General features: G+C 34.5%; 3 protein-coding genes across 3 annotated transcripts; 1 reads left to right on the top strand and 2 right to left on the bottom strand.

Moving 5' to 3' along the window:
- Positions 1–167: 167 nt before the first annotated feature.
- On the bottom strand, positions 168–5877 carry LOC134250918 (ras suppressor protein 1-like). The gene is made up of 9 exons (XM_062733286.1): positions 5687–5877; positions 5432–5482; positions 4855–4922; positions 4543–4595; positions 4164–4282; positions 2182–2264; positions 1882–1996; positions 1309–1441; positions 168–1135 (listed from the first exon to the last, which is right to left on the bottom strand). The coding sequence occupies exons 1-9, from the start codon at positions 5793–5795 to the stop codon at positions 1051–1053; spliced, it is 816 nt and encodes a 271-aa protein (XP_062589270.1). The 5' UTR covers positions 5796–5877; the 3' UTR covers positions 168–1050.
- Positions 5878–6038: 161 nt separating this feature from the next.
- Positions 6039–8130, top strand: LOC134250917 (probable cytosolic iron-sulfur protein assembly protein CIAO1 homolog). The gene is made up of 4 exons (XM_062733285.1): positions 6039–6122; positions 6882–7026; positions 7141–7390; positions 7505–8130. The coding sequence occupies exons 2-4, from the start codon at positions 6883–6885 to the stop codon at positions 8113–8115; spliced, it is 1005 nt and encodes a 334-aa protein (XP_062589269.1). The 5' UTR covers positions 6039–6122; position 6882; the 3' UTR covers positions 8116–8130.
- A 4504-nt stretch (positions 8131–12634) lies between these two features.
- On the bottom strand, positions 12635–18072 carry LOC134250915 (RING finger protein 17-like). Its single transcript, XM_062733283.1, has 4 exons — positions 17943–18072; positions 16881–17038; positions 16641–16697; positions 12635–14533 (listed from the first exon to the last, which is right to left on the bottom strand). The coding sequence occupies exons 1-4, from the start codon at positions 18018–18020 to the stop codon at positions 14341–14343; spliced, it is 486 nt and encodes a 161-aa protein (XP_062589267.1). The 5' UTR covers positions 18021–18072; the 3' UTR covers positions 12635–14340.
- Between the last annotated feature and the right edge of the window lie 1706 nt (positions 18073–19778).

The raw sequence follows: 19778 nt of genomic DNA, 5'->3' as shown, positions 1-19778 counted from the left end.
AAAAAAGAATCCATCTAAAATAAACTTCAAGCATGGAGAGAGGGGGTCCATCCAAAAGTACATGTAATACTGGAGGACATATATCACTTAATCAAGAAAGCAATAAGAAAACATTTACATATCAGATATTTTATTTGTTATAATGTAATGTAATTACACTGTATATAATACGTGATACATGTACACAATTTAAATATATAAAAATATCACATACAAGAATGCATTCATAAATGATAGAAAAATTTTGTATAAAACTTTTCACTCTAAATGATGATTTTTTTTAAACATTTGTAAAATGCAGTAATATTACACGTAGCTATTATTTTGTTTTCTTTTCTCCCCCTCTTTAAATCATTAAGTTAGCATGCAATCAGCAGATAGTACACAGTCTTAACAATGTCAGAAACAATTGTTAAGTTTCCCTTACTACTGGGATTATTAGCTTACAGCAACAACCCTGGGACATAGAAATTTGGATTTAAATAAGATGAAAGAAAAATATGATGCATGAAAAAACATCCAGTCTTCAACAGATTCTATATCTGAATTTATAGCATATAAAGATGAAAGCATGAGCAATATTTCAGACTATCAGTCAATATTGCAGCAATTGTTATAAAATAGCTTTCAAAAGCTTTATAAAGAAATACAAGCATGAAAATATTATTTATGAAATATTATTTATAATACTTCTAGTATTTAATTTTTCATGGGAGATAAAACACAATCTACATGGAATACCCCTTACATGTATAATGGGGTTTAATGGGTATCAATAATACAATGTTTAAGTACCCCAAGACAACATAGCACCAGCATTGAAAAAAAATTCTTCTGTACATTTGGAAGTTTTAAGCTCTGTAGCTCCTACTATGCCATAAATACAATTTAATTATGTTTCCTAAAGAAAAAAGGCATAATTTTCATTGTAACAAATGGTTGGACATTTACACACAATGGCTACTCTATATGTAAACCTGTAGCTTTGAGTATTATAATAAGATGATTTCTGGTCTTGTTTACACATTCTCCTCGATGTATTTCATTGGTTCAGCCCATTCGACTAATCTTCTTTGATTTATCAGCAGGTTTATTTGGCGGAGGAGAATCAGCGGCAATATGACGGCCATATAAACTGAAAAAAAATAAATTTAATAATTCAAGTCTGCAGGTCAAGAATTCTTATATTTTATATGTATATGGATTAAAACTAAAAATAATGATCTGTTTCTTCAATTAAACTTCAATCTCTTACAAATTTAACAATAAATATGTATTATGTAATGAGACATTACAAGTGCCACTTACAATCTATATGTTTCTGATCGAATATAGTCAAACACATGGGAAACGCCCACTTGGTACTGGTCAGCTATGGGTGTCACCCAAGGGTTGTTTTCTCCACGGAATACCTGTTTAGATCCAACTAGATCTAAATTACCTGTAATCAAAATCAACATACTTAGATAATACATGAGTGACTAGAACCATACACAAGTTAAATTCAAAGCTAGAGAACAAAGACAACAAAGTACACTTGACTCGGACAAATATGAAATGAAATTTAAACATTTTGTGGTGGACATACATTGTACAGTGTAAATAGTGGGAGTCCTTAGATGAAGAAAACAACAAAAATTAATTTCCAAAAAGTTAGTTATTTCACAATTCTTAATGGATTTGTGGTGAAAATGACAAAATAAGGCATGATTTATTGAATATTCTTATTATTTCCTGTAAATCTTAAATTTGTATAAAAACAAAACAATTATGATCTCCATAATTTTACTTGGGTGTTTATCCCTACACATAAGGAATCGACAATACATCTAAATATTATCAAGTATAACCACACTTTCCCTGAGAATTGTAGATAGCTACCTATTTCTGGTGGTAACACTGTCAGTCTGTTTCCCTGTATGTGTAATTCTCTCAGACGAGGCAGATCTCCCACTTCCTTTGGTAATGCTACTAAATCATTCTCTCTCAAACAGAGCTGAAATCAAACAAATACGATCATATTGTTAATGTAAAGAATCTGAAGGGCACCATCAAAGAAAAAGAGGGACAATCTGAATAATAAATTTTTATTGACATTAAAGAAATAATTTCCTTAGTGGTTAATATTTTCTTTTAATTCCATAATACATTCATCTGTGTTGTACTTTTGTAAATACTTACAATTTGTAGATTTTTTAGTTTTCCTATTTCTGGGGGCAGATATTCAAAATCATTGTCTCCAAGATAGAGGGCCCTTAATGTGTCTGGGAAAAAGAAGATTTTACAAGTTTGTGTACTTTTAAAATAATTCTTATGGTGACCAAGAAAAAACGTTGAGATTCAAGGATTTGAAATATTAAGTGTAAAAGAAACAAGAGGCCCAGGGGCCACATCGCTCACCTGAGCAATTGGCTAGGAAAAAGCACATATCAGATCAGAACTGAAAGTTTACTTAGGTTGGGTGGGGGGAGGGGGGTGCTTGGGGCGCTTGAATTTTAACCCCCCAGGGGGTCATGATTTGAACAAACTAGAATCTACACTACCTGAGGATGATTCCCTATAAATGTCATTAAGCATGGCTTTGAAGTACTTGAAAAGAAGATTTTAAAAGGTTTCCCTATACATGTATATTCCATGTAAAACTTTTATCGCCATTTGGCCCCACCCTACCACCAGGGGTCATGATTTGAATAAACTTGAATCTACACTACCTGGGGATGACTCCACAGGAGTTTCATCTTTCCTGGCCCAGTGGTTCTTGAGAAGAAGATTTTTAAAGATTTTTCCTATATATTCCTATGTAAAACATTGATTGGCTATTTTGGCCCCACCCTAGCCCCAAGAGTCATGATTTGAACAAATTTGTATCTACACTACCTGAAAATGATTCCACTTGAGTTTCATCTTTCATGGCCCAGTGAGTCTTGAGAAGAAGATTTTTAAAGATTTTTCCTATACATTCCTATGTAAAACTTTGATCGGCCATTTTGGCCCCACCTTACCCCCGGGGGTCATGATTTGAACAAATTTGAATCTACACTACCTGAGGATGATTTCACATGAGTTTCATCTTTCCTGTCTCAATGGTTCTTGAGAAGAAGATTTTTAAAGATTTTTCCTATACATTCCTATGTAAAACTTTTATCAGCCATTTGGCCCCACCCTACCCCTGGGGGTCATGATTTGAACAAACTTGAATCTACACTACCTGAGGATGATTCCACATGAGTTTCAGCTTTCCTGGCCTAGTGGTTCTTGAGAAGAAGATTTTTAAAGATTTTTCCTATATATTACTATGTAAAACTTTGATCGGCCATTTTGGCCCCACCCTACCCCCAGGGGTCATGATTTGAACAAACTTGAATCTACACTACCTGAGGATGATTCCATATGAGTTTTATCTTTCCTGGCCCAGTGAGTCTTGAGAAGATTTTTAAAGATTTTTCCTATATATTCCTATGTAAAATTTTGATCGGCCATTATGGCCCCACCCTAGCCCCGGGGGTTATGATTTGAACAAACTTGAATCTACACTACTTGAGGATGATTCCACATGAGTTTCAGCTTTCCTGGCCCAGTGGTTCTTGAGAAAAAGATATTTAAAGATTTTTCCTATATATTCCTATGTAAAACTTTGATCGGCCATTTTGGCCCCACCCTACCCCCGGGGGTCATGAATTGAACAAACTTGAATCTACACTACCTGAGGATGATTCCACATGAGTTTTATCTTTCCTGGTCCTGTGGTTCTTGAGAAGAAGATTTTTTTTTAAAATGCCATTAATTTTTCTCTAATTCATAATTATCTCCCCTTGGAAAAGGGCGTGGCCCTTCATTTGAACAAACTTGAATTCCCTTTACCCAAGAATACTTTGTAGCAAGTTTGGTTGAAATTGGTCAAGTGGTTCTTGAGAAGAAGATGAAAATGTGAAAAGTTTACGACAACAAAAACGACAACGAAGACAGATGAGGGACAAATTTTGATCAGAAAAGCTCACTTGAGCCTTCGGCTCAGGTGAGCTAAAAAGCGTTGGGACTTCAAAATTACAACCATGGTAATCGCGATATCTGTATTTGAAATGCCAAAGTTAAACTGTATATGTACAACTGTCAACTCTTAAATTTGCAGTCACAATAGCATTATTGAAAACATTTGAGCTTACCCAAACAAAAGAAATTTCCAGGGAGGGATTTTTCACTGAGGTTGTTATATGTCAGATCCAGAACTTCTAGGGCTGGGAAGGCACCAAATCCACGAGGTAACATGTTCAACTTATTCATTCTAAAATATGTGTAATAAGCCATCACCATTTCATACATACTCTGCTTAACTTAACTACAAACAAGTAAATCTTTTAAAATAGCAAAAAACCCTTCCTCTACTTTATATTGACTTTAGAAGTGTTAAATCAGATGAATTATCAAGACTCAGGAAGTCTCTCAAAAACTTGTGTGACAAATTCTAGTTTATCCATGCACAGCTCAGTAATCAGAAGAATAGCACATAAGCATGACAAATGTAGAAAAGTTGTCAACACATACCCAACATTAAGTATCTTCAGTTTCATTAAGGAATTTAAGGTGCTGGGAAGCTCCTACAATTAAAACAAAAAGTCATCAATTGAAATACAAAATTGTGGTGCAGTTAAAATATATAAATTTATTTATTTGAAGCAAAAACAATTAATAAAAAAGAAATCTTGGTAATATTTCATTAAATTATATATGTATGTGACAATGTTTCTCAAGGTAATAAAATCATCAAACTCAAAATGTACAATATATATATAAGATGTAGAATTGTGAAATATATGCATGACTACTGGTATATGGTTGTAATGTCATAATACAAACCTTTATGTGGTTGTTGAATAGATTAAGATGTTCCAGATTTGCCAGTTCTGTTATATTGGCTGGGACCTCTGAAATGACAATAGTAAATCTTGTACATAATGATGATGTGAAATCAAAATGTAATGTTCAATGAAAATCTTCAAGTTGCCATGATTGTGTCTTAAGTTGCAATGGTCATCATTAAAACACAATAAAAATTAATATTGCAGGAATTTCTCTTTGCCAATCAATTGTCGAATTGATAGAGTACTGTAATTAACTATTTATTCTTGCCAACTTTGTTTTCATGTGATTACACAAATTTGTCTGCTCACAAAAATTTTAATCTCAGAGTATTTGTAATGTATTTAGAATTATATCAAAATTGCCAAAGTCAGGAAAATTTTGTCTCACTAATAATTATCAAATATTAATATTATCTTACATATAAAAGGTGTCGAGAGAATATGTTGATTTGGAGTGTAAACTAAAAATTATATGTCTGTCAATAGTTTTCGGAGAAACTAATAAATATATATCAATCAAGTTTACTGATTCTCTGTATATAAAGTCTCTCCTAAAGCTTGTTTATACATACCGCTGATTTTGTTGTGAGACAGTGTCAGTCTTGTCAGGTGCTTCAAGTCCACTAGAGTAGAAAAATCAGAAAAAGCAACTGAGAAAGTACTGAAGTATTGCAATAACTTTTAAACCTTGCATGGATCAATAATAACCAAGAAAAAGTTAAAATCATAATTTAATTGAGGTTGCATTTAAATATATCTTATCAATTTTTCCCTTACTTTATGATAAGCACAGGGACTATTTGAAGAGAACCCATGGTTTTACTTACATAGTCCTGGTATATTTAGACTCGCGACTCCTTTATCAACCAAGTCAAGTTCTGTGTTGTTTTGGTCTCCTCGACATTCATCAATATATTTCTTAACCTTGCTCGACATCTTTATTGAGCTCAAAAACACTTATTATTGTTGGAATTTACAGAATGCCAATTTAGGAAATATTTATTCCGGAAGTGCCTAACAACATACAAAATTCCTCTCATGCGCAAACAAAATAATTCCCAAAATATAACTGATATCCGAATTATATGATAAGTTTCTTTCAAAATTCATCTAAATATTTGAGAATCGATCATTATCGATTATCAACGTTTTCTGAAAATGTTAAAAAACGTGTCATCAATATTTGCGTAGGGATATTTAAAAATTTTAAAGATGGCTGCGCCCATGACAAGAGGAAGCCCACATCAAGAAGCACTTGATTAAGTAATTTTCTTATCCCGTTTCTTTGTGTGATGACGTCTTTTGGGCAAATGTCAACATTAATTAAATAAAGGTCTTTCTCCATCTGATTAAATGTTACACCTGGTGCGATTTAAAATAATCATTATCCACAAAATTAAATCACTGTCATGGCACGAGAGACAACATGTGAAAGCTTTGTATGTTATGAATATGGCTCTGGCGGCACTGTAAAGCTACTGCCAAAGAAAGTGAGGTCCATATACTGATATAGGTGTAATATTGCTATCCATTTTGTTACACATCTGCAGGGTTGTCCTTAAAAATTAAAGTAGCAGGGGGAATTGAAAAGAGTAGAGTTCCTCTCCTAACAGAGGATGAGGAGGAATACCAAAGTAACTGGGGGATTAAATCATCATAGGCAGGGAAATTCCCTGGTTCTTAAGTTTAGAATGTAGCAGCTAGGTGTACTTGAATGTGATGTATTGAATTAATGCACTATGAATTAATTGAAGCTTAATTGTTTTGGCTGGGCTAGCATAGTCACTGTTCAAGATCAGTGTAACTGCTAAAATCTCTGAGGTAGACCAGTAGAAACAATAGATTTTGAACAGTTCATGAGTTGCTGTAATTATAGCCATCAAACTTGACTAGGAGAAGTACACATGGTATAGGGTACATAAACAAATGAATTGAAAAAAAATGTTTTTAAATACGCAAGTGACAAGTACATCTGTACATAATGTCTGATTTTTGAATCATTATTTTTCATTTTTCTTGTAGCATGGCTAAGATACAAGAATTGTTGACTCTGTCTGGTCACCAAGATCGAGTTTGGTGTGTGGCCTGGAATCCAGCGGGAACCTTGCTAGCATCCTGTGGTGGAGACAAAGCAATAAGGATATGGGGAAAAGAGGGGGACAGTTGGGTAATGTGCCTTGTTTTTAAACTCAAAGCTTGTAAACACAGATTTTTTTTTTGTATCTGATTTTTTTTAAAAAAATTATACAGTAACTAGAACATTGAATATCTTCATATTTAGGTTTGTAAGAGTATTCTTGCAGAAGGACATCAGAGAACCATTCGTAGTGTTGCTTGGTCTCCCTGTGGTAATTATCTAGCTAGTGCAAGTTTTGATGCTACCACCAATATCTGGAGCAGAAAAGAGGGAGAGTTTGAATGTATTGCGTCCCTTGAAGGTCATGAGAATGAGGTCAAAGCCGTATCTTGGGCACCAACAGGGTCATTACTGGCCACATGCAGCAGAGACAAAAGTGTTTGGATTTGGGAAGGTAATGGTTGATTTTTGCAAGGAATCAAATTTTATAATACAGTATATTAATTATGGTACACATAGATGTCTGTTTTTTTTTTTGGCGAATCATTTAAAATGATTTTTTATGCAGTGACAGAGGATGAGGAGTATGAATGTGCAAGTGTCATCACCAGTCACACCCAAGATGTTAAATATGTTGTATGGCATCCAACAAGAGAAATGCTTGCATCCTGTAGCTATGACAATACAATTAAAATGTTCAAAGAGGAGATAGATGACTGGTGCTGCTGTAACACACTGGAATCCCACACCTCGACTGTTTGGAAAATCAGCTTTGACCACACTGGTCATCGTTTGGTGTCATGTAGTGATGATAAAACATTAAAAATCTGGCAGGAATATTTACCAGGAAATCCAGAGGGAATAGACACAACGGGAAAAGAATCTACATGGAAATGTGTGTGTACATTATCGGGATACCATACTCGAGTGATTTATGATGTTAGCTGGTGTCACACGACTGGTTTGATCGTATCAGCCTGTGCTGATGATAGTATTAGAATATTTAAAGAGGAAGACATATCTGACAAGAATCAACCCTCATTCAGTCTGGTCTGTTCTCAAAACAAGGCCCATTCTCAAGATGTTAATTCTGTGTCATGGAATCCCAAAGTTCAAGGACTTTTAGCCTCAGGCAGTGATGATGGTGATGTAAAATTGTGGAAAGTTATGCTTGATTAAATCTGATAAACAATGTTTGTTTTTAATTTTTCTTGATTAATTAGAGCAAATGTGAAAATGAGTTTTTCTTACCAAGGTATGAGCCACATCATTACATGGATGTACATGTTAACATGTACATCTTTTGTAAATGTCTTATGTTGGTACACAAATATACTCCAAGGTATAAAACTTGAAGATTCTTATCCATGTTGTTGTTGGACCATTTTTCAAACCATCCAAATCTGCAACAAGCAACTTTTTCTTGATGGTGAAATTCATAATTGATGAGTTCAGCCAGGATTCAGACCATAGAGTGCATATTGAGTTAATTGAATAGTTATTAAAACATATCTCCTTATTTGAGTCTCTTGACATCAAGGGGGCAAAATAATGAGCCCTGTACCAGAACATCAAAATTCATGAATTCAGAGATTCAGACCTTTAATTGTATTCGAGAAGAGTTTTAGCTCACCTGAGTTGATAGCTAGGACCTTTGAGAATAGGTTGAGCTTCCAAATGAGGATCAGTTTTACAAGTTGTAGGAAGAAATTATTTGAGATTACAGTGTAAAAGATCAAGATTCACATTATTCTTGATGTAAGACGTCGGTTCAATATCTTGATTTTGAGGATAAAGGTGCAAACTGGACATAGGAAGCATTGACTTCTCAATTTCTTGAGAATCCTTGCTTGACAGACATACTTTTCTAGATCCTAAGAAGTAGATGACCACTCTGGGAGTTTGAGATATCAGGGTCAAAGGTCAAGGATCAATCAACTCAATACATAGGAAGATAATGGTCTGTTCAATATCTACCCGTAACTCTCAAAACACACAAAACCTGATGCAATGTTCCACACTCAAAAGTAGATTACCACTGTAAATATTGAGGTCACAAGGTCAAAATTAAAGTAATAAAGACATCATCAGATGTCCACTCAATATCTTGATAAGCATCACAATTGGTTCAACTTGAGTGGTAGATGATCTGTATATTAATTTTAGGCTCAAAAGCAATGTCAAGGGTCAAACTGAACATTGCTGCTAACCATTCAATACTGAGACCCTTTGCTTTACAGGCATCAAAGTCGGTACAGTATATGCTAGTTTCCCATAAGGAGTAGATGACCAGTGTAAATACTGAGGTCAAAGATCAAACTACTGTAAATGTATTGCATTTGGCTGTGTATTCTTTTTAGCACTTTTGGTGGAAAGAAACTTTTGATTTGCTAATTCAAGTACAACGCTAAATGCCTTGCGTATACACATGTATATACATAAATAAGAACATTAACAAATGCGCTAAATCAAATATACACCAACATCTTCAAAAAATCTTTGTTTCTCCTCACCATCAGACTTTGGCATGTCATATCATTGCACTTCAGTGCAGTGTGTCCCATGTGGGATGTGGATACCAGTCCTTTGGTAAGACCATTATTACACAATTATGGACTTCAGTGTAGGTCGATATGTGGTAATAAGGACTCATGGCAAGTGATAATGACCTCAGACACAGTCTCTATCACTTTCTGTGTCTGAGGTCAATATCAATTACCATGAGTCCTTATAACCACATATCGACCTACACTGAAGTCCAAAATATTTATATTATATAATCGCTCAAAGTGAATGCACTGACACAGTCCTAACTAAACAGACTTTTGGCTGTCATTACGTCAAAATGGTTAAAAACACGCTTCTTATATTACGACGCCATGTTCTACGTATCTTCAGTGCAACCGAACGCTGTGTCATGCGATATCATTTTTCGCCACGCGTCGATATCACAAAAAGAGGAATATCATGTGACGTCCTTTCAGCCAATGAAAATTACCAAAAATAAACTTCTCATATAATATAAAACAAGATGCCATGTCAGAGAGAACATTATAAAATGAGGTGCCATGTCAGAATAGATACTAACACAAAAGAGATCCCTCACTGATTAATGACCCCGAGTGCGGAGTAAAGGTGAAAATTTGCAGCTCTGATATTCTCAAGACCAAACAAAAACCAAAAGTCTCTGTCGAGACTGTAGCCCTACTGGTTTGTACTGATCAAAAACCGATGCACAGAATTATGTATCTTAGTGTAGTCTACTTGTGTGATAAGTTATATTGAAATCAGACCAAAACTGTAGAAGGAGTAGCGTTTTAAAGGAATTCCACAGAAAATTCTACTTTTAGTAACCATGGCAACATGGTTATGTATCTTAGTGTAGTCTACTTGTGTGCGAAGTGATATTGAAATGAGACTAAAACTGTAGAAGGAGTAGCGTTTTAAAGGAATTTCACAGAAAATTCTATTTTTAGTAACCATGGCAACATCGTTCATCAAAATCAAAAACTGATGCATTATTTTATGTATCTTAGTGTAGTCTACTTGTGTGCCAAGTAATATTGAAATCAGACCAAAACTGTAGAAGGAGTAGCTTTTTAAAGAATTTCTCAGAAAATTCTATTTTTAGTAACCATTGCAACACCGCTCATCGAAATCAAAAACCGATGCACTATTTTATGCATCTTAGTGTAATCTACTTGTGTGCCAAGTGATACTGAAATGAGACTAAAACTGTAGAAGGAGTAGCGTTTTAAAGGAATTTCTCAGAAAATTCTATTTTTAGTAACCATGGCAACATCGTTCATCGAAATCAAAAACCGATGCACTATTTTATGTATCTTAGTGTAGTCTACTTGTGTGCCATGTGATATTGAAATGAGACTAAAACTGTAGAAGGAGTAGCGTTTTAAAGGAATTTCACAGAAAATTCTATTTTTAGTAACCATGGTAACATCGTTCATTGAAATCAAAAACCGATGCACTATTTTATGTATCTTAGTGTAGTCTTCTTGTGTGCCAAGTTATGTTTGAAATCAGACCAAAACTGTAGAAGGAGTAGCGTTTTAAAGGAATTTCTCAGAAAACTCTATTTTTAGTAACCATGGCAACACCGTTCATCGAAATCAAAAACCGATGCACTATTTTATGTATCTTAGTGTAGTCTACTTGTGTGCCAAGCTATATTGAAATCAGACTAAAATTGTAGGAGGAGTAGCGTTTTGAAAAATTGTTTACAGACAGACAGACAGACGGACGGACGCCGGACGCATTACTATCGCATAAGCTCTTCTGGTCTCTGACCAGTAGAGCTAAAAAACTTGCATTTTCCTCCCCATATTCTAAACTCTTTCAGCATAATTTGTGTCCTGTTTAAATTTTAATTAAAACCACAGAAAGAGATTCATGATCATTTTTATTGCTTTTCTTGCATTTTTTAAAATACAGAAAGTTTTGGCACAATTAAATTGTCTATTTGGACATAGGAAATAACATGTACACATCAAAATTTCAATAAACACATATAAAACAACAAATGACAAAACAAAATATGCATGAATGAAGATACAAAGAATTCTGTAAATGAAATTCGATATGAAAGTAACATCTTTTGATGCTTAATTGGTTTAAGGTGATACAATGCATATTGTTCACATGAGTATTTATGACATTTTTTTCCGTTCAAATCTGTAACTGTCAAAGAATATTTCTCTGCAAGTTTTAACTCTATGAGCAGATTTGCAAACTTCAAGTATAACACTTTCCTATTTACTAGACTAGAGTGTCCTAATGAATGTTACCGTATCTGAATCATTATTAGTAGAACTAGTGTCAACCGATTGCAACTCACATATTCATGTATAAGCAAGAAAAAATTTATAGAATCACTTATGAAACAGCAAAAAATAGGCCAGAAATCAACATTTAATAGGAAGCACTGATTCTTGGGTGATTCTTAAAGTCAAAATTTTTACAAAAAGACGTAAAATGATTTCTAAAAATGTAAAAAAAAAAAAAAAGTGGGTTTCAGAGGAAAGCTGTGAACGGTTTTTAGTGATATTTCAGACAACTATATGTAGTACACATTCAAGATTTTGTAATTATTACAGATGAATTAACATTAATTGCACAGAAAATATGCGTACATGATTCTGAACTGAGTTATAGGGCATTATGATCAAGACGTTGGAAATTTAACGCACTATCTCATCTCTTTACCATTGCTTTCATTTGGCATGTGACCCAAAATATACAAAATGGACGAATGCAGGGTAATTAATATTTACATGTACATATGAAATGATATTCATAAAATCACTCGAGAAAGTACCTCTACTTTCCTTGGATATAGAAAGAAACTTAAAAATTTTAAAACAAGGTTTTAGAAATATGAACACATTTTCAAGTTTTTCTTTACCTGAGAACAGAGTAAAACTTATAAAAGCAAAATAAACAGAACCTGCAAGTTCAATTTAAATGATTTATACAACACTTATGAACTTGACAAAGATTTACTGATAAATCAATACTGCAGAAATCCCTTAACTTATTCATTATAATACACTAGCATGTGCAGTTAATCTTGTGAACTTGACATGAGAAGATTTTAGGTGAGACATCTACACTGTACCTTCTCTATTACAGACACATTGGTTTGTATCTAATCGTACACATGACTGTCAGTAACCAGAAGTCTCTGTCGAGACTGTAGCTCTACTGGTATGTACTTATCAAAAACCATTGCACTATTTTATGTATCTTTGTGTAGTCTACTTGTGTGCCAACTTATTTTGAAATCAAACTAGAACTGTAGAAGGAGTAGCGTTTTAAAGGAATTTCACAGAAAATTCTATTTTAGTAACCATGGCAACACCGTTCATCGAAATTAGAAACCGATGCACTATTCTATGTATCTTAGGGTAGTCTACTTGTGTGCCAAGTTATACTGAAATCAGACCAAAACTGTAGAAGGAATAGCGTTTTTAAAGAATTTCACAGAAAATTCTATTTTTAGTAACCATGGCAACATCCTTCATCGAAATTAAAAACCGATGCACTATTCTATGTATCTTAGTGTAGTCTACTTGTGTGCCAAGTTATATTGAAATCAGACCAAAACTGTAGAAGAAGTAGCGTTTTTAAGGAATTTCACAGAAAATTCTATTTTTAGTAACCATGGCAACATCCTTCATCGAAATTAAAAACCGATGCACTATTCTATGTATCTTAGTGTAGTCTACTTGTGTGCCAAGTTATATTGAAATCAAACTAGAACTGTAGAAGGAGTAGCGTTTTTAAGGAATTTCACAGAAAATTCTATTTATAGTAACCATGGCAACACCGTTCATCGAAATTAAAAACCGATGCACTATTCTATGTATCTTAGTGTAGCCTGCTTGTGTGCCAAGTTATATTGAAATCAGACCAAAACTGTAGAAGGAGTAGCGTTTTAAAGGAATTTCACAGAAAATTCTATTTTTAGTAACCATGGCAACACCGTTCATCGAAATCAAAAACCGATGCACTATTTTATGTATCTTAGTGTAGTCTACTTGTGTGCCAAGTTATATTGAAATCAGACCAAAACTGTGGAAGAAGTAGCGTTTTAAAGGAATTTCACAGAAAATTCTATTTTTAGTAACCATGGCAACACCGTTCATCGAAATCAAAAACAGATGCACTATTCTATGTATCTTAGTGTAGTCTACTTGTGTGCCAAGTTATATTGAAATCAGACCAAAACTGTGGAAGGAGTAGCGTTTTTAAGGAATTTCACAAAAAATTCTATTTTTAGTAACCATGGCAACACCGTTCATCAAAATTAAAAACCCATGCACTATTCTATGTATCTTAGTGTAGTCTACTTGTGTGCCAAGTTAAATTGAAATCAGACTAAAATTGTAGGAGGAGTAGCGTTTTGAAAAATTGTTTACAGACAGACGGACAGACAGACAGACAGACAGACGGACGGACGCCGGACGCATTACTATCGCATAAGCTCTTCTGGTCTCTGACCAGTAGAGCTAAAAAATGAACAAGGATTAAAGGACTTATGAATTATAATCTCTTCTACTATTTGAATGACTTCCTCTACTTTCTAATAGTTGCATGACTCTCTCTACAAATATTTCACAAACAAGATCCTTCCATTTTTTGAGCTTTGTACAATACATGAAGCTTGTACTGTAAATATCTATATTTTTACAAAAAAAATCTGTCATTTTTCCTATAAAATTGAAAACAAAGTTGTTTTGTAAATACTATATGTCATGTTCTTTTTCTACACAGCATACTTCCTAACTATATAGAGAAAAGGTAGATTTTTAAAATTCTTTGTTATTCTCTTGCCAATCTATGGATGGATTTTGCTGTACATGTATCACATTGAAGTTAGTCCTGTAATTATCCTGGGACTAGGACAAGGGACTCCTGACTAGAGACTCGACTGGACGTGTTGCTGCCCCTCCCGCTGGTGGTGCTAGATAGGGCGGTCGATTCCTGTGCTAGTCCCCGCTCAATCAAGGTACGAGCAATACTGATATCCTCCTCTCCCGATGTATCAAACAGCTCCACCCACGCACAACCACTCCAAGACCTTCAGACAAAATATTGCTGTTATTTTGGATATAACAAAAGAGAAATCGCAGTATAATGTTACGCACTAGTTATTTGTTTCTGTATGGAACCAGACAAGGTCAACAAACCTATGTATCTAAAGCCCCTTTCAAGTGCGCTGATTTTCTTTCCAGGTGCAAATTTTGCATGCGTCCAAAATATATCTGCACCCATGCAGGTAAATCAGTGCATGTGAAGGGGGCTTTTTGAAGTTACACACTCAGTCTGAATGAAATTCAATTCAAACAGTTGAACTTAATTATCTTGAACCTGATAGGACGAGAAACAAGAGGCCCATGGGCCTTATAAGTCACCTGAGTATCATGCGGCAACTTTCCAACAATTGACTTTGATTCATGTTTTAAACTAGAGGCCATGAAATTCACAATTTTGAAAGAGGCACCATTGCTTATCATAATTATATACTCAGCATGCTTATTTTGGTTACTTAATACCCAGAGGTAGATCAGAATAACAAAGAGAAAATACATTTCCACTTTTACTGAATTTCAGGGCACCTGGGTCAGGGCTTCTTGTGTTAGGGCGGGTCCACAGTTGAGCTCCCCGTCCCACAGGAACCACTGACCCTGGGGCTACATCTTTCAAAATTTTGGAATTCTTTTAAAATTTTATTTCATCATGCTGTTGATTAATACCAAAGTGCTGATTTCAAAGCATTAAATTATTTCAGACTATGTTACCCCCCCCCCCCTCCCCCCCCCCCCACAAAGTACCTCTGTCCCAGGGGCCAGGAAATTAACCATTTTTGGAGGAAGCAGGTTTTTTTGTCATAAATATATACCAAGATCATTGGCATTATACCCAATAACAAAGGAAAAGATTTTCAAAGAATTCATGCATTTTCATTTGAATTCATGTATTTTCACTATATAAACATCAGAGCCCACCCTAACACATGAAGCCCTAACCCAGGGACCCTGAAATTCAAAAATCTCAAAGAGGCATCCTTCCTCCTCATAACTATGTACATAGTTCATTGGTTAAATACTCAGGTGCAGAAAAGATGAGTTTTAAAGAATTTATGCATTTTCACAGTATAATCAATAAAGCCCCGCCCTAACACCAGAACCCCCAACCCAGGGGCCATGAAATTCACAATTTTGGAAGAGGTAGCCTTATTCAACATAACTATGTACTTGGTTAGTTTATTTAATACTCAGGAGCAAAGAAGACGATTTTCAAAGAAATAATTCATTTTTTACTAAATAATCTATATAGCCCTGCCCTAGGACTAGAACCCCTAACCTTGGGGCCATGAAATTCACAACTTTGGAAGAGGCAGCCTTATTCAACAAAGCTATCCACTTGGTTAGTTTATTTAATGCCCATGAACAGAGAAGAAGAATTTCAAAGAATTTATGCATTTTCAGTATATAATATATACAGCCCCGCTCTAGCACTAGAACCCCTGACACTAGGGCCATGAAATTCACAATTTTGGAAAAGGCGGTCATTTTCAACTTACCTATGCACTTGGTTAGTTTATTTAATGCCCACAAACAGAAAAGAAGAATTTCAAAGAAATAATGCATTTTCACTATATAACCTGTTTAGCCCAACCCTAGCACTAGAACCCCTGACCCTGGGGCCATAAATTTCACAATTTTGGTAGAGGACTCAATGCTGATTACAATCATACCAACAGTTTGACTGCTTGATGTCCAGGAGTAAAGAAGAAGATTTTTAAAGATTGCACTAATTTTAGTGGTTTTTGCCCCACCCCCAGGCCCCAGGTGGGCAGGGACCATGAAATTCAAAATTTTTGTTCCCCTTCACCCATAGATGCTATATGCCAAATTTGGTTGAAATTGGTTCAGTGGTTTCAGAGAAGAAGCTAAAAATGTTCAAATGTTAACACACGACGAACGACGATGGACGAAAACAGATAGCAATAGGTCACTGAGTTTACTCAGGTGACCTAAAAAAAAATCTGAGAAATCCGAGGATTCAAAATATCAGTATAGATAAAATACTGGGGCTCTCATATCACTGACATATTTATGATATTCGAGGTAGTTTGAAGATACTAAAGTTTCAAGTTTACTAAACCATTATCCAGTACAAACCTTGACTTGATGTAGGCAACCAAGGTTTTCCCATCCACTAGTTTTCTGAACTCCATTCTAAAAATAAGGATACAAATATTGTTCACATTTTACCAAAAATTTAACAACACTTGTACTAACAATTCATTAACAATAAAACATTAACAATTTTTAAGAGTTTTTTTTTTCAAGCCAAGCTCTGTGTACCCAAGTACACACAAATGGCCTCCTGAGTAAATCTACAAATAGAAATAAACATACCTGGCCTCCTGACTAAATCTGTCTGTTCCTCCTACAGGTTCTATGTCCACTAGGAAACACTCCAGAGCCTGGAGGGGTAGGTGGAGGAACTGGGGGTCTATATTACGGACCGATTTATCAGACACAACCTCCTTGTTCCCAAAGTCCACATAAAACACCTGTGTGTCAAAATGATTGTAATTCAATACTTTCTGTTCTGCTCAGAAATGTATTTTGAAAAAGATTCTGTACTGTTAAGTCTGAGTGAAGCATGGACTCAAAATTTGCACATAAAAATCTCTTTTTTGGTATTAAATTGTTAAAATCATATTTCCAATTCTTAAAGATTTTATCTAGAAATAATGGGGATTTTACATTTTTATTATAAATACTTCATATTAGAACATTTTATGCATTTAAACTAAAAAGAGACCAAATGTTTTATATTTTGTTTAAAAAGAGATAAAAAACTCTTATGTTGGACAAAACTATAGCATGATGGATTTCAGTCCCAAAACCAAAATCAACTGGATGCCTCTTTGCCTTTATATTAGGCTACATAAAATTAAAATTCTGGTTCTCAGGCCCACCCGCATACGTTTTGGGGTAGCCGCATTGCTAACTTAATTGAATTTTTGATGAAATAAAAAGTTGGTATTGCGGAGACCAATTCGGAAAAAAAAGATTTTGTCCTCATTTTTTTTCGTTGTTTAGTATTCAATTATCACTTCCGGTAGCAATTTGCAATGAGATTTTGGCTACTTCGTTTGAAAATACATTCGAGGACATTACCCACGATTTTCACACACTGATAAGCAATGGATAAAGCAGAAATTTTTATCAGACATGGAAAGTATATCTGTGATTAAAAAAGTATCTTTATAATAAAGAAAATTCAAAATTAAAAAAATACCTCCCTCATGTACTTTATTGCCAATAAAATGATAAATAAAATGCCACCTTCCCGCATCTGTTTTGGAGAAAACTGGCCTGAGAACCAGAGAATTAAATTTAGATAACCTTAGTTCATGATATTTTATAAGATGTTAAGGAATTAAGATGATGTTTATAACTAGATCTGACCTCCACTTTCCTGTCCCCCGAGCTGATGACACGAGCCCTGTACCACTGTAGATCTACACTATAACGGGCCACCACCATTTCTCCTGGAGCGTAATCTACATAACTCCCCTCAAACTGCTTCCCTCCATAGAACTCCCTATCAATTAAAGGAAGCATTTAAAGCAAAGATACAATGGTTTAGGATTTTAATCATGTCTACTGCAGGAATGAAAGATTGAAAGAACAAGATAGGGTTTCAATATATCATCTGCCCCCCTGAACTGGAACAAATAAAGAGTTCAGTCAGGAGTTGATGTTTTATAAAAAGGAAAGAACTGAATTTGTATTTCTATAAAAAGATAATAATTAAAATATTTTTGGTCATTTTAATTAATCCTGGGTACTGATTTAAATGATTGTCTCTACTTTTCTTCCAAAAAGCGTTTCTTGTGTCACAAAATATGCAAGATTTACCTATGAGCGGAGGCAAGACCCACGATCATTTTTTGTGTACTTAATCTCTTTAGTATTTTAAATCGACTGTCAAAAATTCGTAGTGGGTCTCTCCTCCGCTCATATTTATTTTTAGAAAATTTTTAAGTCGTCGCGAACTCGGTCAGTGACGGAAGAGAAAATCCCGGTTTTCTCCGGAATGTTTTATGGAGAATTTGAATTCATGATTATTGCTTACTCTGTCATTTACAACATAAATCACCTGAGGTACAGTTTTTGTTGCACTTATATGAATCAATCTTCAATTCGAATATATGCTCTGAAAGGTGAAAATATATAAGATACGATTTTTCTTTTACACTGCGTCGGTAACTTCCGGTATGGTTATACTTTGACTGTCGGCTGGAAAAACAGACGATCACAATGAGCAACTGCACAAATAATCGCCTCCTTTCGGTAAGTTATTCATAACAGTTGGTAGAATGTTGAGAAACACACGTTATTTATGCCAAATGAATAATAAATATGAAATTTCCTTTACTTTGAAACATTTCATAGGATAGGGGTAACATATCAGCATGATCACCAGCACATTCGTGTGTTCATTGTGGACAAGGAAATATGTGTTGTGAAAAAAATGTAATAAACCAATATCGTCGACACAGTAGTGCATTTTTAAATGCATAGTCATTGATTTTGAAGGGGAATTGGTGAATGTAATTTATATTTTTATAATCAAAATACACCAGAGATGAGTTATTCAGGTCCAGTACAAACACCATGAACACTAAATTTAATAGCTACGTAGCTTGATATACATACATAGCTTTATTTACCTACCTGACGTAGCTTTATTTAGCTACCAAAACACATTTTCATAAAAAAAGCATAATTATTAGGATTTTCAGAAAATATCATTTGAAGCAGTGATCATTTTCAACTTTGAACTCATCAGAAAACAATTCATGAAAAAATCACTCTTGAAGAAATGTCTTTTTCTGTGCAATCTCAATCAAAGTTCTGGAAGTTTTGGGGCTATATACAACAGTTACTCCTTGAATGAATTAATAAAGAAGTCCAGTTCTTGTTAACATGTAACATGATGATGCATTGGTAATTATTCAGCACAATGTGAAGTAAATCATACTAATCAATGCCTCGCTGCACACAAGATAGCAGGGAACAGACTTTACCCAAACAATGGAATTACATATTTTGCTTAAGCATATTAAAATGCAGCAATATTTGAATTATCTCTGCTTTGGGTTGTATTTTAAAACCCCTATTGCGCTTTTTTGTCTTTTTTTAGTAAAAAGAAAAAGTGTGAAAAGTTGCAATGTAAAAGCTAAATAATGAAATCTACCTAGATAATTCTATCTACGCAGCTAAATCTAGTATCTGCAC

The sequence above is a fragment of the Saccostrea cucullata genome, unplaced genomic scaffold (assembly GCF_032062105.1).
Source record: "Saccostrea cucullata isolate Sc308-1 unplaced genomic scaffold, CSIRO_AGI_Scuc_v1 ctg9637, whole genome shotgun sequence".
Lineage (NCBI taxonomy): Eukaryota > Metazoa > Mollusca > Bivalvia > Ostreida > Ostreidae > Saccostrea > Saccostrea cuccullata.
The sequence above is the reverse complement of the archived record's forward strand: the minus strand, read 5'-3'. Positions and strand labels throughout refer to the sequence as shown.

Excerpts from the sequence above, each read along its gene's own strand:
- LOC134250917 (XM_062733285.1), top strand. The coding sequence starts at position 6,883 with ATGGCTAAGATACAAGAATTGTTGACTCTGTCTGGTCACCAAGATCGA. Across the intron at positions 7,027-7,140 it reads GAAAAGAGGGGGACAGTTGG|GTTTGTAAGAGTATTCTTGC; the intron begins GTAATGTGCCTT and ends CTTCATATTTAG. Across the intron at positions 7,391-7,504 it reads AAGTGTTTGGATTTGGGAAG|TGACAGAGGATGAGGAGTAT; the intron begins GTAATGGTTGAT and ends TTTTTTATGCAG.
- LOC134250915 (XM_062733283.1), bottom strand. The coding sequence starts at position 18,020 with ATGGTGGTGGCCCGTTATAGTGTAGATCTACAGTGGTACAGGGCTCGT. Across the intron at positions 17,039-17,942 it reads CGGGGGACAGGAAAGTGGAG|GTGTTTTATGTGGACTTTGG; the intron begins GTCAGATCTAGT and ends TTTGACACACAG. Across the intron at positions 14,534-16,640 it reads GTTGCCTACATCAAGTCAAG|GTCTTGGAGTGGTTGTGCGT; the intron begins GTTTGTACTGGA and ends TTTTGTCTGAAG.
- LOC134250918 (XM_062733286.1), bottom strand. The coding sequence starts at position 5,795 with ATGTCGAGCAAGGTTAAGAAATATATTGATGAATGTCGAGGAGACCAA. Across the intron at positions 2,265-4,163 it reads TGGAAATTTCTTTTGTTTGG|ACACATTAAGGGCCCTCTAT; the intron begins GTAAGCTCAAAT and ends TCTTTTTCCCAG. Across the intron at positions 1,997-2,181 it reads AACTAAAAAATCTACAAATT|CTCTGTTTGAGAGAGAATGA; the intron begins GTAAGTATTTAC and ends GTTTGATTTCAG.